This window comes from Protopterus annectens, chromosome 1.part0, assembly GCF_019279795.1.
Source record: "Protopterus annectens isolate FY-2018-M chromosome 1.part0, PAN1.0, whole genome shotgun sequence".
NCBI classification, from domain to species: Eukaryota; Metazoa; Chordata; order Ceratodontiformes; family Protopteridae; genus Protopterus; species Protopterus annectens.
In genome coordinates, this window is record NC_056725.1 from 1,389,415,186 (window position 1) to 1,389,430,129 (window position 14,944).

A 14,944-nucleotide genomic window follows, 5' to 3' on the forward strand; every position below is an offset into this window, starting at 1 on the left:
ATGAGGTTAGGGAGGAACTCTACTTCACATGGATGGGGAGCCTGTTCCAGAGATGGGCGGGATAATCTCTAGGATATAAACCTGTCTCTTCAGCAGGTCCTATTTCATCTTTAAGAAGGGCAATTCTGGTACTGTTTGTTATGCGGATATGCAGGAGGTCCATCAGAATGAGGTCTGACAATGCCCTGCATGTCAGGCATAGATCTCCCCTCAATAGCCTGTAGGAGACCGAATACAAGTACAGCACCTTGTGGTGGTCTGCATGGGACATTTTACTTATGCCCTGTATTTTTTTAGTGAGGAATCTCTGCCGATGTTCCAATTGTTGGATATGCCTGGTTAGGTACATACCAAAAGGGGCACTGTACTCAATGATAGGTCAGATGAATGTCGAATAAAGTGGAACAATGACTTCCTTGGACTTAAATGCCATACCTTTGTTTATAAGTTGTCCAACATAAAATGATTTCATCACTACTGTAGACATGATGGTCAAAAGCTAGATTACTATCTGTGTTTGTCCTTAAGTCACTGACTATTGGGTTATCTGTAAGGGGTGTGTTGTCAATATGATAGTTACCATATAATGATTTATGAGTATACAATAAGATGAAGTCTTTTGGTGTATGGATTAAAAGCATTCTGTTATGGCAGCCAAGAATATGTAAGAAGAGATACCTCAAGATAATACAAACACAGGGAAACTGGAAGCTCTTGAATGTGGAGATAAAAAAGCAAGTGAAGTCAGTAAAATGCTTTTAATCCATTAAGTTTTATATAAAAGCCATTATACCTCTCAACTTCTTAGAGCAAGAAATCTGGACTAAGCCATGAATAAAAGTTAGACAAAGGTCCAAAAATAGGGGCAGTTTCTAAATATTGCTCTTACAAAGTTGATAGAACAGGTTTTGCATTAGCATTAAATTTTCTGAAGGATATGAAGTCTGAAACTTTTATGAAAAATGGAACAAACATGAGGCAAAAATCTGTACAGTTGAGAGGTATGCAGGCCAGGCACATTTTTATCAAACCAGAGAAGTTGTGAATGACAAGACAGCTGAAGGAATTTGGGAGGGGAACAGGGCAAGAGTTACAGTGGACTTAAGTGTACACACCCCCGTTAAAATGCCAGGTTTGTGATGTCCCTCCAAAATTGATGAAAACACAAGACGAAACTGGTCAGGGAGGCTGGCGAGAGACCTACAGTAACATTGAAGGAGCTGCAGGAATTTCTGGTAAGTACTGGTTGTGTACTACATGTAACATCAATTTTCCGTATTCTCCATATGTCTGGACTATGTGGTAAGTTTGGAAGACAGAAGCCTTTTCTTATACAGAAAAACAATAAGGCCCAGCTAAAATTTGCAAAACAATACATCAAGCCTCCAAAAAGAATGTGGGAAAATGTGTTATGGTCTGATGAGACCAAGGGCGAACGTTTTGGCCACAATTCCAAAAGGTACGTTTGGCACAAAAACAACACTTCACATCACCAAAAGAACACCATCCCCACGGTAAAGCGTGGCGGTGGCAGTATCATGCTTTGGGGTTGCTTTTCTTCAGCTGGAACTGGGGCTTTAATCAAGGTGGAGGGAATTTTATGAACAGTTCCAAATGCCAGTCACTTCTGGCCCAAAACCTTCAGGTGTCTGCTAGAAAGATAAAGAGGAACGTCATCTTTCAACGTGAAAATGACCCCAAACATACATCCAAAACAACAAAAGAATGGCTTCACCAGAAGAAATTTAAAGTTTTGGAATGGCCCAGCCAGAGCCCACACCTAAATCCAATAAGAAATCTGTGGGGTGACCTGAAGAGGGCTGGCTGTGCACAAGAGACATCCTTGCAATCTGACAGATTTGGAGCACTTTTGCAAGGAAGAGTGGGCAAATATTGCCAAGTCAAGATGTGCCATATTGACAGACTCCTACCCAAAAAGACTGGATGCTGTAATTAAATCAAAATGTGCTTCAACAAAATATTAGTTTAAAGGTGTGCACACTTATGCAACCAGCTTACTGTACATTTTTTTTATTTTCCCCTAACAAATTTGTTTTTCCAATTCAATTGTATAGGTTATAGGTCACATTAAAGGTGGGAAAAGTTTTGAAATGATTTAGTGTTCTCATTTTTTTATATCACAAAAACCTGGCATTTTAACGGGGGTGTGCACCCTTTTTATATCCACTGTAAGTGAGACGTTGGTGCTCTCCATAGAATGAGGAGAATTAAAGGTCACTGGATTTGAAGAAATGTTTTACAGCTACTCACTTAAAGGTTCATAGGATGATACTAGGCTATTGGGCCAGAGGCCCTTATAAACCTAGCCGAGAATTTCACCCATGTTCCCTCAAAGTCAGCACCTGTTTCCCCTGTCTACCAGGGACACAGGTGGGATCCCAGGGGTATAGTTTCTGTTTCCCATCCAGTCTTACAGGTTCATCTTAAAGAGGGCTAGAGAGGTACTCTGCTTGACATGGTGGTCAAAAGTCAGGTTGGTACCAACCTGGGTGCCAAAGCCCTCACGACTGATTGCATGCTTAGTATGTTATTAATGTGATTAGTGGAGATGACATTTTCCCCAAAGGGGATACTGATACACTTCTTGGCATTTAGTTTGAGGGCATGCTTTGGGCACCAGTCATTAGTTTGGGTAAGACCCTCTTGGAAGATGTTCACATCACTAGGGTAATTTAAGGTAGTGCCCAGCTTGCAGTTATCTGCAAACTTGGTCAGCCACAGACCACTGGTTTTGACTTGCACCTAAGAAAAGTATATCCCAAACAGTAGAGGCCACCCCAAGACCAAACCTTGGGGTACACCACTCGTAAAGGGTCTACTACTAGATGTGGCTTCCCCTACTTTGACCGAGTAGGTTCTATCAGTGAGCCAGTTAAAATTAGCCAAAGTTATGAACTTAAAGTTCATATATAAACAATCAGGTTATAAATCAAAGTGGAGAAGGCCGATCATAAAACAGGAGAAGTTCAAGATGGTAGGATTTTGGATGCAGGTCTTTTGAGGACCAACATGTACAATATTATATTCTTGAAGGTGCAGAAAGTATTCAAAGAATTTAGCCAAACCAGGAATAGAGAAAGATGATTTTCCGAATAGGAATGACTGCTGGGATTTACTGGAGAAAACAAGCAAAAGGATCAATGTATTGGCATCAAGTAACTAGAGGGGGGAAGTGAACAGTGGGATGAGGCCAAACAGAAGTTTGGACTACAGGATAGAGATTATCTTCCCTACTGGTGAGTGATACCAAAATATAGGCAAAGAGAAAGGGATAAGGCAGTGCGAAGTGAAAGACCAGTTCTAGTACAGTTGCTATTAAGAGTCTAGAACAAAAGTTACTATGAACAAAGGGACAATTAGCAGCATATATAAAGCACTGCATGATAATTGGAATCAGAACAGTTGGAAAATACTGAGAATTGAGAATGGACAGACAATTTACAAAGGAACAGTGAGAGGACATATGCATGTCTCAAAGTCCAGAAGGTTTAGGATTTTTAACTGGAAGGATGACTTCACTGCACATATTTTTAAACTTCAGACTTCAGTGAATTCCTCATGTAGATATCAAATGCTGGCAGGATGATGGGAAAGGATGACCAGGAACATGCATGTTGGGAATGTAGCAAACTGGCAAATTTAAAAAAATTCCTACAGAATAGCTAGTCAGAAATGTTTGGGGGAGCAAATGGTTACAATTAAGGAAATTATTTTTTGAGCTGAGACACAGGATCAAAATTGCCTAGACACAGTAAGGCCTTACAGAACTAAATGCTACTGGCTGCCAAAAGAAATTACTAGAAAATGGAAATCAAAATCTAAACCAGCTGTAACTGAAGTACCGATTACTGTTAAGGAGATACAAGAACTGGGGAGAAGGATCTTTAGAAAAGGGAATTAACAAATTAAGTGGAATAGGATCATAGGAGGTTACTAGGCTATTGGCCCGGAGGCCCTTATAAGCCCAGCCAAGAGTTTAACCCATGTTTACACAAGTCAGCACCCAGAGCCCCTGTCCAGCAGGGACACTTGGGGAATCCCAGGAGTGTACTTTCTTTTTCCCATTCAGTTATCCAGGTTGCACTTTAAAAGGGATAATGAGGTATTCTGCTTGACATGGAGAGGGAGTCTATTTCACAGATGGGGGAGTCTCTGGGACACAAATCGGTCCCAACAAGTCCTACTAATATCACAAACCAGGTTGAGGTCACGCTTACGGGTTGCTGAATTGCAGATATGCAGCAGATCCATCAAGGCGGGGTCTGAGATGGTTTTGTATGCCAGACAGAGGTCACCTCTGAGGTGTCTGTATGAAACAGAGTAGAGGGCAGGACTTTTAGCCCATCTGTGTAGGGTAGGTGTTTGAGACTGGATTCTCCTGGTGATGAACCTCTGTTCTCTCCACCTGCTGCATGTGCTTTGCGAGGTACATGCTGAAGAGGGGGGGTTGTACTCAGTTGGCCTTATAAGGGAAGAACACAGGGATCTTATGACCTCTTTCTCCCTGGATGAGATACCCTTACTTATGAGGTTAGGCATGTGGAAAGCTTTCCGTAGAAGCAACATGATGGTCAAAAGTCAGGTTGTCATCAATCTGGGCACCCAAATCCCTCAACTAGTGATTGCATACTTAGGACGTTGTTATTCATGTGATATGTGGGAACGTCAATCTCCCCAAAGAGAATGATGATGCATTTTTTAGCATTCAGCTTAAAGCCATGTTTCTGGCACCATTCATTTGTTTGGGCGAGACCCTCTTGGAGAACATCCACATCACTTGGGGAACTGATGACTGCTCCCAGCTTTCAGTCATCTGCAAACTTGGTCAGCCACAGCCCACTGGTTTTGGCATGCACCTCAGAGAAGTATATCCCGAATAACAAAGGCCCAAGACTGCAAGTTACGAGTCTACTGCTTGAGGTGGCTTCCCCTATTTTGAATAGGTGGGTTCTATCAGTGAGAACCAGATTGCTACCCAATCTGGTAACATATGGATTGATGCCTAGTTGAGAGATTTTATCTACTATGCCCGAGTGGGGAATAGTGTCGAAGGCTTTGGCCAGGTCAAGGTAGGTGGTGTGCACCTTCTTCCCCTCGTCCATAGCTTTGGTGACCGTCTCAAAGAAGTTGGCCAGATTTAACAGACAAGACCTCCCCTTGACAAAGCCAAACTGTGTAGGGTCGAGTGTTTGGTGGTTGCCAATGTCCCTGTTAATGAGGTCCACAATAATCTGTTCCATGGCCTTGCAGATCAAGCTAGTTAGGCTGATAGGTCTATAATTTCCTGCATCAGTGGACGCTCCACCATTGTGTAAAGGAATGACTATGGCCGTCCTCCAATCGGTTGGGACAAAGCTGGTACTCAGGCTTTGGTTAAATAGGGTGACTAATGTGCTGCAAGTTCCTCCCGAGTTCATGTAGGATGCAACCTGGGATGGTACGTGGTCCCATGGAGGTTGTATTTTTTGCCTTTGAAAGGACAGTGATGACCTGTTTCCCAGTACTTGCCTCCCACCCCTTATCTCTGGGGATGTCCTGATTTACTGATTGGGGGGGCAAAGGGGAGAAGTTTTTGCTGAATCTGTTAGGTAGTAAATTGGCTATATCTACAGCATTTGTGTATGTGGTGCCCTTGACCACCAGTTCTGAACAGATCTGCGTGCTTCCTTTGAGATTAAGGACATATGTGAAGAAGGCTTTATGACTGTCTCTAGTAGATGTTGCCAATCTGGACTCTAGGCTGGCTTTAGAGGATTTCACTAGTGCTCTTATTTGCTTGTTCAGGCTAAGGAGAGATTGCTTCCAATTGGGAACCTACTCCCTCCTTGGTCCTGGACAGTAATTTTTTCCTTTTGTTATATAGTTTATTTATTGCAGATCTCCACCAGACAGGTTTACTCTTCCTTGCAGAGGATGATTTTGTCCTGTAGGGTATTCCTGATTCCATGCATCTATATAATGCTCATATAGTACTTCGGTGTAGATTTGGACATTGGTGCCAGCTCCTACAGTGAGAAAGGGGGGTGTGAAGCTGTTTATACTATCCCTCAAGAAGTTGTAATCGGCTTTGGAGAAGTTTTTTTGTTTGACCCTAGCTAGACGGAGGGTCAGGGGAGATGTTGACTTTGAAAGTGACCACTTTCTGGTCAAATCTTACCAGGGAGGATGATACCGTAGGGGTGCTGCAATGGTTACTCATGTTGGTTAATACCAAGTCCAAGATATTATCACCTCTTGTGGGGGTATCGACTAGCTGTTCCAAGGCATTTGCATTGACAAACTCGAGGAATCTATGGGCATGTGTGTTCTGGCATGAGTAGTTTTTCCAGTCTATGGTTGGGTAATTAAAGTCACCCAGGATCAGGGTAAGGAGTTGAATCTTGATAGATTTGAAGAATTCTAGATAGGTGGAGTGGGTATCGAGTCAAATTTGGGGGCCTGTAGCTAGCTATAATTTGAATAGGGGTCTTTGTCAATGGTTAACTGCACCTAGAGTATCTCCTGTGCGTCTTACTGTTTGACCGGCCTGGAGGTGTGTGCGCCTTTAATATATATTAAAATTTCACCTCCTTTGTCTTTGCTGCCCACATTTTGGGGACTGAATGTATGACAGGATGAGTAACCAGGTAAAGCTGGGGTGCTTTCCACAGCATAGAATCAAGTTTCTTTGACTGCACAAATGTCAGCATCTTCCAGGGTTAAGAATGCTTGCAATGAGTGCAGTTTCATGTTTAGACTCCTAGCGTTTAGCAGCATGACCATTAATTTGAATTTTGTTCAGATTTTTGTGTTGGTAATAGACCTCATGACTACTCCTAAAAAAGGCACTATGGAAGAGGCAAGGGCCTTTGCCAGAAGCCTGAAGCCCAAGTGAGACAGATGCAGGCCATATCTACCAAAGCATCGTGGTCTGTCTATCATATCTTCCCAGGCTGTCATGCACTGGATTCCCCTGGAATGACACCAAAAACTAAGCCAATTGTTAAAGTCAATCATTTGCTGTTTGTATTGAGGCATCATTCTGGGTGATGGTAAAATGCTGCTTAAGGCTAGGGACATACCATACATTCAGCGAGCTCAATCAAGTCTCTCTTCATACAGTCCAGGAAGGTACGTCTCAAGTCATTCACACCAACATGGACTATTCACAGCCATAACAGTACCTGTTGAAAGACATGTGTGTGTGAGATATGGCGACAATTTGTGAGAAACTGATTTTGAGCAGGCTATGTATGCATAAAATCACTATGCCATATGTAAAGTTTTAATAAAGACTTTTTAAAACAAAAAATGTATTGACTACATCCCAAGTGACAAGAGTTAATCAGAAGCTCAAACATGACCCAAACTGTCCAATGCCAAAATCCCATGTAAGATCACTTGGACAAGCATCGAGCCACCAGCTCGTACACACAGTAGCCCTGTTTGTGAGTACACAACAGTATGGCACTAATAAGGGTAGGGCTAAGCGGCTTCCACAGTAATGTTGCTTTCCCTCCACCTTACCCACTAGAATAGCCTCTACCATACATCCTCATTACTGGGATGCTTTTGAGGGCAAAACACACCATTGTGGCTACCATGTACTAAAGCCCCTGTGTTTGACTCCTGATGGAGAAACCCAGTACAAAGTAACTAACAAGCTTAAGTCCAAGCAGAGGAGGCTAAACAGTTAAGTGCAAAAAAACCCCCCTGATCACTCAGAGATTATGATGTTTAAGATTTTGCATGTATTCTATCCCTGAGACCATGCTCACTGGACAACTCATTTTAGGTACTGTCATCTTCTCTTTGCAGAAGGGCAAATTCACACTTTTTTTTTTTTTTTAAACTAAGCAAACATACTTCAATAGAATTGTTAGACCCAACACTGTGCCAGTGCAGTAAATTTACTTTGCCTTCCATATCATGCTACATTGTCACAAGGCTGAGAGAAGACAGTACTTAACAAGTGACTTGATTCCGATTTCAAGCTATCCCACTTCAGGAAATAGGTACAGTACTCAAAGGCTGAGGAAGACAAGTCTAAGAGTAAACAAGGCTGAGATTTCATATCCGTTTACTTTGATATTCTTTAGAGAGAAAGAAAAGGTATGACAGTTTCAATGCTTGTAAGAGTGCAAAGAGCTATTCACGTCCTTCAGTATGTACTATATTTCCAGAAAAGGAATCAAAATAATTCAATCTGCTATAGACAATAAGGGATGAACTGGAGAAGGTATGGTCATAGTCCTCAAACCAACCGAAATTCCAGACAATGGAGATGCAATGGTCACTCAACAGAAAAGGGTCATTAACAGCCCATTCATTTTCAAACTTCATGTATGTCTCATTCAGTGGGGGGGAATTCCTACCCTTAGAGTCTACAACTAAACTGACCTCTGTCTCAAACAACTGACTGAAGGACCGGAATTACCTCAAGACCTGAAGACAGCTTGGTAAGTCTCCACTGTGTCCATTATGTGTGCTTACTATTAGTTAACCTGTTGAGGATTTTATCTTAATGCACCATCTCCTCTCCTCAACTGTAAACTGATTATTTTAGTCTACAGTAGTCTAGCATGAACTAGCACAATACATTCTTTCTGAAAAGGGAAGCATAATTGTGAAGTTTACACCAATACAACCCTTCCATTAAGTGCTATAATCTTCAGTTATTAAATAAAAGCAATATCAGCATGCTTTCCACTGAGAACTCTGAGCAGACTGCTTAACTGGGGTACTGAAGCCCCATAACATTAAATATATTATGTTTATCTTAAAAAAGAGAAATAAATGGAAGCAAGCAGCTAAAAACCACCAGTTCTAATCACTAATCAATAATGACATTGTTTTACAGAACAAAACTCACCTCACATCAAGTGCTGCACACATTTATCTTGATATACAGCACAGCAACTGTCTGCTGTAACTGTTCCAAGTCTCAAAGCAGCCCTATAAAAACATAACTCAAAAACGAGCTATAACAGTAACATAAGATGTAATATAAACAGTCCTGTAACACTTTAGGAAAAAATGCCAACATTTGTAGTGCAGGTGAGCTCCACTGCAATATGATTATGACACCCATGCTGCAAGCAACTAGAAAGATTTATCAGGCTCTAGTGTGTCAGTGACACAAGGGAAGGAAGTCTGGTCACTAGAACGTAAGAAAGGAAGTTGGCGAATTTTCCCAAAGACTAATGGGGCTCTCGTGTTTGTTTGGGGTGAGTCTACATAAGCTACCTTGCAAGCTTTTGTCCCCAAGAAAACTTGTTAGTGAAGTAGAAGTAAATAAATCTGTAGCTGTATCTGAAAGATAATCTCTGATGTTGCTAATGTCTTCTTCCTGCAGTCCACTACAGTGGGAATCAAACTGACAAAAGTACACCTTTCGGCAGATGACAATCTGAGTCATTAACTTTATTATCATTGCTTTTCAGGCTGTTCTAGAGATTCATGTCCCTGATACCTGGCGAAGCAGTGAATTTGCCTGGGGAGGTAACAGCCTTGGATCCTGCTACCACTGTGGGCAAGGGGACTTAAGCAGCAGCTCGGCTGCTACTTTGATTAACATGAAGATGGCTGGGCAAACTGGAATAAAAAAAAAAAACTTTTGGCTGATTTAGGAGTGTGGAAAACTGACCTATTGTGTCATTAGATTTTAAGGACTGCAAGGTACATAAAAACAGTAGGCATGTTATGTAAAAAGGACTGATTCCAAGTCTTCTGAAAGGCCCTGCACTTTAAGCCTCAAGGTGAAATCACAGAATAGAGAAACCCTGGAGACCAAATGGAAAGAAATTTTCTCCGACTCCTTGTAGCAATGCTTACTTATCCAAAATACCTGGAGTTTAATAATGATATAATGCATGTTGATCCAGATTTGTTTATGGTTTAACACAGTTATGAGCTATTTCTCTGCAACGCAGACAATGACCATTGAGATTTTCATATTTTCTTTCAATCCAACTAACCATAGATTATTCTCCCATTACTGGACCTCAAGTTCTTTCACTTTCAGCAATTGGTAGGTGACAGACTGCTGATCATTAAGAAAATAAGTCACTAATTTGGGTACTTTGCAAAGAAGCCACATCTAGAAAGCATTCTTGGCTGATACTGCTGTATCAGAATGACCGTGGATGGAAACTATTGACCCTTACCCTCTGCAGTGCCTACCAATACTACTGACTGCAATACAGTTATAGTTTATTATAGTCATCTGAAACAGTGCGGTCAGCCTGCAGAAATCATGATGCCAGTCAGTCTACCAGACGTCTTAAATAGACTTGCCATTATAATTTGGGCACTAACCTGTCTCCAATATGGGCACAGCACCAGCAATATGGTAATCTTGTAGAACAGACAGGAGTTGTGTGACAGAAAAAACACTTGTTACGCAGGTACAAAGTTATGCTGCCATTTCTGTCCCATGCATATTCTGCCTTTGCAAAAGAGGGGATCTGATAACATCTCTCTACATTCAGGTTGAGAAGTAACAATCCCTAACTGATCTCTAGAAGAGTGCATAAAGGACAATCTGATAAGGTGCACGTGCATCTGTGCATACAAGCCCAGATACACACAATATCTACATAAATATCATTAAATATCTTCAACATATATCTACACAGACACACATTTTGCATGCACACAGAGCACATAGAGAAATGATGTGCAATACATGAAATACTTCTACTGTAAGTTTAAGAAATGCACTGCATAAGGGCAAGACTAAGTTCTGCAACACAAAGTACATCAGTTATTACAGAAACCACTTTCTCCTTCCCCAATACTGCACTTAACCATGTTTTCATGTTTAGAGATGCATTTCTGACTAAATTTAAACTACATTAACTGCCTAAGCAACTACTGAAGAGGGTTTCAGGTATGGGTGTAGCCTATCCAGTATTCTGATGGACTACCCAGAAATTAGACTGTTATTCCAATAGTCCATAAAGCACTTTACTAACTCCGGAAGTCTGTTTATCTGCACAAACAGAAATCCAGCGTTTGTAATAATAAAAAAAATGCAGCCTTGGAATAACTTTTTAATTGAAAGGCATCACTAATGCAAAAATGATGTGCTGAAAACGGACACCTGACTTCCTTAAAAAACAAAAAAAAACTTGGGTGGGAATAAAAGAAGGCATTCCACTTCACAATAATGTACACACTGATAGCATAAAATGGGTGGGAAAGCGGGTGAGAAATGGGTAGAGAAGGGCAATGCTGTAGGTAGTGCAAGGAGTGTGTTTTTTGTCCAGTTTTCGGCAAACAGAAAGATGGTAGTCAGTTTCAGGTATTTTGTCCAGGATTATATAGAGTATCTCATGAATGGCTACCAACTTTAGTCATTAGGCAAATCTTTAATCATTTTCTGCAGGGACAGCTCACTTATTTTAACATACTTTAGCAGTTTATTAAGGGTTTATATTAGACTTGTCAGTTTTGCACAATTACCTGGCTTATTTCTGGTTAGCTTACATAATTAAAACCCAATTCATTTTGCCAGCAATACCAGCTAGACTTTTTTTTTCTTTTTCACTCTAACAAGAAAGCATTTCATCTTTAGGGAATAATTTTAAATGGGCAGTGTTTGGGGTCTGGTGTGTGGATTTTGTGTATGCAGTTTGTAAATTACAGTGTACTGAATGACAAATGCAGTCCAATTTTTTTTTTTTTTTGCATTTTTAAATTAAGCACATAATTGTGTTTAGTGGAGTTTAAAAGCAATGGGGTTTACAGGGATTGTGGGTGTTAGCATCTGCAAGTATGCATGTATGAAGTATATAGTTATTCTGTATACACTGTAGAGAATGAGAAAGCTGTGTTTCAATATTTATTGGAGAAGTCGATGTCTTTCGTTTTATGCAGTGTGTAAATAAACCTTACTTTTTATCAAAAACTGTAAACACGACAGGTTTAGGAAGAATTTAGTAGCTTTGATTTGGCATGGGTGAAGATTCTGTTGGTGTTCCAGGAGTGCAGACAAATGCTGAAAATGCGACAAAGGAAGGAATAAAATCTAGCTATGCAGTGTACCAGATACAAATCTTACCTTTTATGCAAGATCTGTTCAAGATGTACACATGCACATAAAAACACCGAGTATACACATGCACACACATCTATATTTATGCATCTCTAGAGATGCTTCATGGCATGGTTGGTGGTGGAAGCCAGCTGGAAAAAAAATTTGACACATCACAAACTGCAAAAATAGGGGAATGAAGTCCCCCACAAAATAAAATACATTGGAAAAATCTTTAAAGTTAGAGCTTTTCTGCTACTAGTGTACAATTTTTTTTAATAACAGATCCTTTGTCATAAAAGACAAATTTAAATCACTAACTGATAAAAAGCCGACTACCAGGGTACAAAACATGTGATGCTTACCCCGAGGTAACTATACCGCATCTTGCCCTCTACTAAAATGATGGACAAGGTTACAAGTACGTACCTTATTTAAACTTACAATACACTAAAAGCAGAAACTGTTTGATAACTTACCCTCCAAGAAGATCTGAGGTGTCGCTTTGCTGATTCATGTTAACCACCCTCAACTTATGCCCTAAAAGCAAAAAATAAAATACATTAGGTGGATCAGAAGACCGCAATCTCATCTTGGTTTGCATTAATGACTGCTCCCCTTTAAGCATTCTTTGAAATATGCCTCACCCCCTATTTTACACTAACATTTTAAGATATTAATTTTTGCTAACTTACTTTTGCACAGCCACTACTGTGTGATGTTCAACATAAGCACATCCATACACATACCAGCCTCTCAAACCACTCAAAAATGCACAAGTGAAAAAGCACACTGCACAATGTGAACTTAAACAAGTACAACATTACCAACTGTTGTAGGTGATGTAGGACAAATTAATGAAGTGTGCATATTCCCAGACCTATCCTGAACTTCATACAAATAAGCAGAAGGTGCAAGCACAGATCCTTTTTAACATGACATTCATATATTTCTTACAAACTTAACTGAAAGTTATCACTGCATCCTTTTAAAAGACTGTGGGATTCCCAGTGTAATGCGCAGAAACCCATAAATCTCAGAACGGTACACTGTATGTAGTCTACACCAAGTCAGTCTCAGCAATGAAAGCTCATGGTATTTCTAACTCATAACAGGCAGCAGTCCTGTCTCTTGACATAGGTCTCTGCAATGCTATTCTCTAGGATCACACTGATAATGCAGCTCTAGAAATAATATAGTGCCTAAAAGCCAAAGCTCAGGTGAAAGACTATATACAATTACATTTACTGATAGTGTAGACATCATTAATGCCACAGCAGATAAGTAAGTAGCAAGTGGAAATCCGCTAGCATGGCATGTGCAGCTGTTCAAAATATGGTACAAACCAGTGCAATTCTAGTCACAAAATGAAAAAAATGTGCTGAACTACACATCTGTTACATTCTCCTTTTCTAATGTTCACACAACCTTAACATGTAAAAAGTAATTAAATACAAGGACTTCCACATTATGCTACTCCTTAGATATTTTAATAAGCAATTACCCCCCCCACCAAAAAAATAGTACTAAATTAAGAGAATAGAGATCATCTGACAAAAAACATTTACACAAATCAAAATTTTCTTTATCCCTGGTAATGTCGCTACATCACATACTGAACAATATTACCCATTGTAATACAGAGCCAAAAACACAGAACAAGTGACTACTGGAACAAATTCCCTGTCATTCATCTCTGTGCACCAACATATTAAACAAGTCACTATGAAGAGCCATAAGCATTTCAGACTAAACTATCAATGAACCTTTAACTCATGTACCACTGAGATGCTAACAAATATCAGTTACTTCAGCCAAAAGCAATTTTAAGACTTGCCTCGAATGGAAAATGCACAAGGGAGCAAAGATTAGCAAGAAAGTCACCATAAAATGAAATGTCCAATTAGAATCACTGCTGCAGCAGAATTCCTGATATTATTAAAATTAATCTGAAGCAGACATCTACCCATATAACCTAAAATCCAAGAACTCTGTGGTATGGGCAAAAAAAGAAGTTGTGTCTTACCATAACGTTCCATCTGAGTGGTTTCATCTTCATTTATTCATTACTCTTGGGATTTGGTTCCGACCTCGGAACAAAGCTGGCCTTTTTTTCAAGCTCGCGTAAGCCACAAACCTCTCAAGCTACGATTTTACACATTATGCCCTTCTCCCTGTTACTTCAGATCTAGTTTGCAAGTTGGAAAAATGAAGTTAAGGCTACCTCTGGTCAGACATGACCTAACAACTAGAAAGAAGGACAAATGAGATCCACCAGAAACCTTCAGAGGGGGAAGGCTTGTGGGCCATAATGAATAAATGAAGATGAAACAACTCAGATGGAACATTATGGTAAGACATAATATCTTTATCTGATGATGTTAATCTTCATTTATTCCATACTCTTGGGACAGAGTCCCCAGCTATCTTCTTCCCTGGGTGGCCCTATGGAAGGACATTCCTGAGTACCACAGAACCAAAGGAAGCTCTGCCTCTGGAGGCCAAGTCCAACTTGTAATGAGCAATGAAGGTATGAGGCCTAGCCCAGGTTGCGGCTGCACAAATGTCATTCAACGATGTTCTCGCATGGAAGGCTGAAGAAGTTGACACTGATTTTGTAGAGTGGGCCTTTACTCTGCCAGGTAAAGGGGTACCATTCTTGCCATAAATGAAAGTAATGCAATTTCTCAACCAAGTGGCTAAAGTATCTTTTGAAACTGGACAACCTAATCCGGATTCAGAAAAGGCCAAAAACGGGTTCATATTACGTTATCGAAATATAACGTAATCAAATGGCCGAAACATTGAAACTGCCGCATTTCAAAACTTTTATTGTGAGGGGCTGCACCACCTACACCCCCCGTTAAATATATATTCCAACTCAGAGATCGCACTACAGTGAGGAAA

General features: G+C 40.3%; 1 protein-coding gene across 1 annotated transcript in view; it reads right to left on the reverse strand.

Annotated features, from left to right (window-relative positions):
* The window catches only part of MDN1 (midasin AAA ATPase 1), a 3,484,183-nt gene that overhangs the window by 2,832,964 nt on the left and 636,275 nt on the right, over positions 1-14,944 (reverse strand). Inside the window, exon 15 of the mRNA XM_044071809.1 lies at positions 12,517-12,577. Coding sequence (XP_043927744.1) covers positions 12,517-12,577 — 61 coding nt within the window. The remainder of the gene's footprint in view (positions 1-12,516; positions 12,578-14,944) is intronic.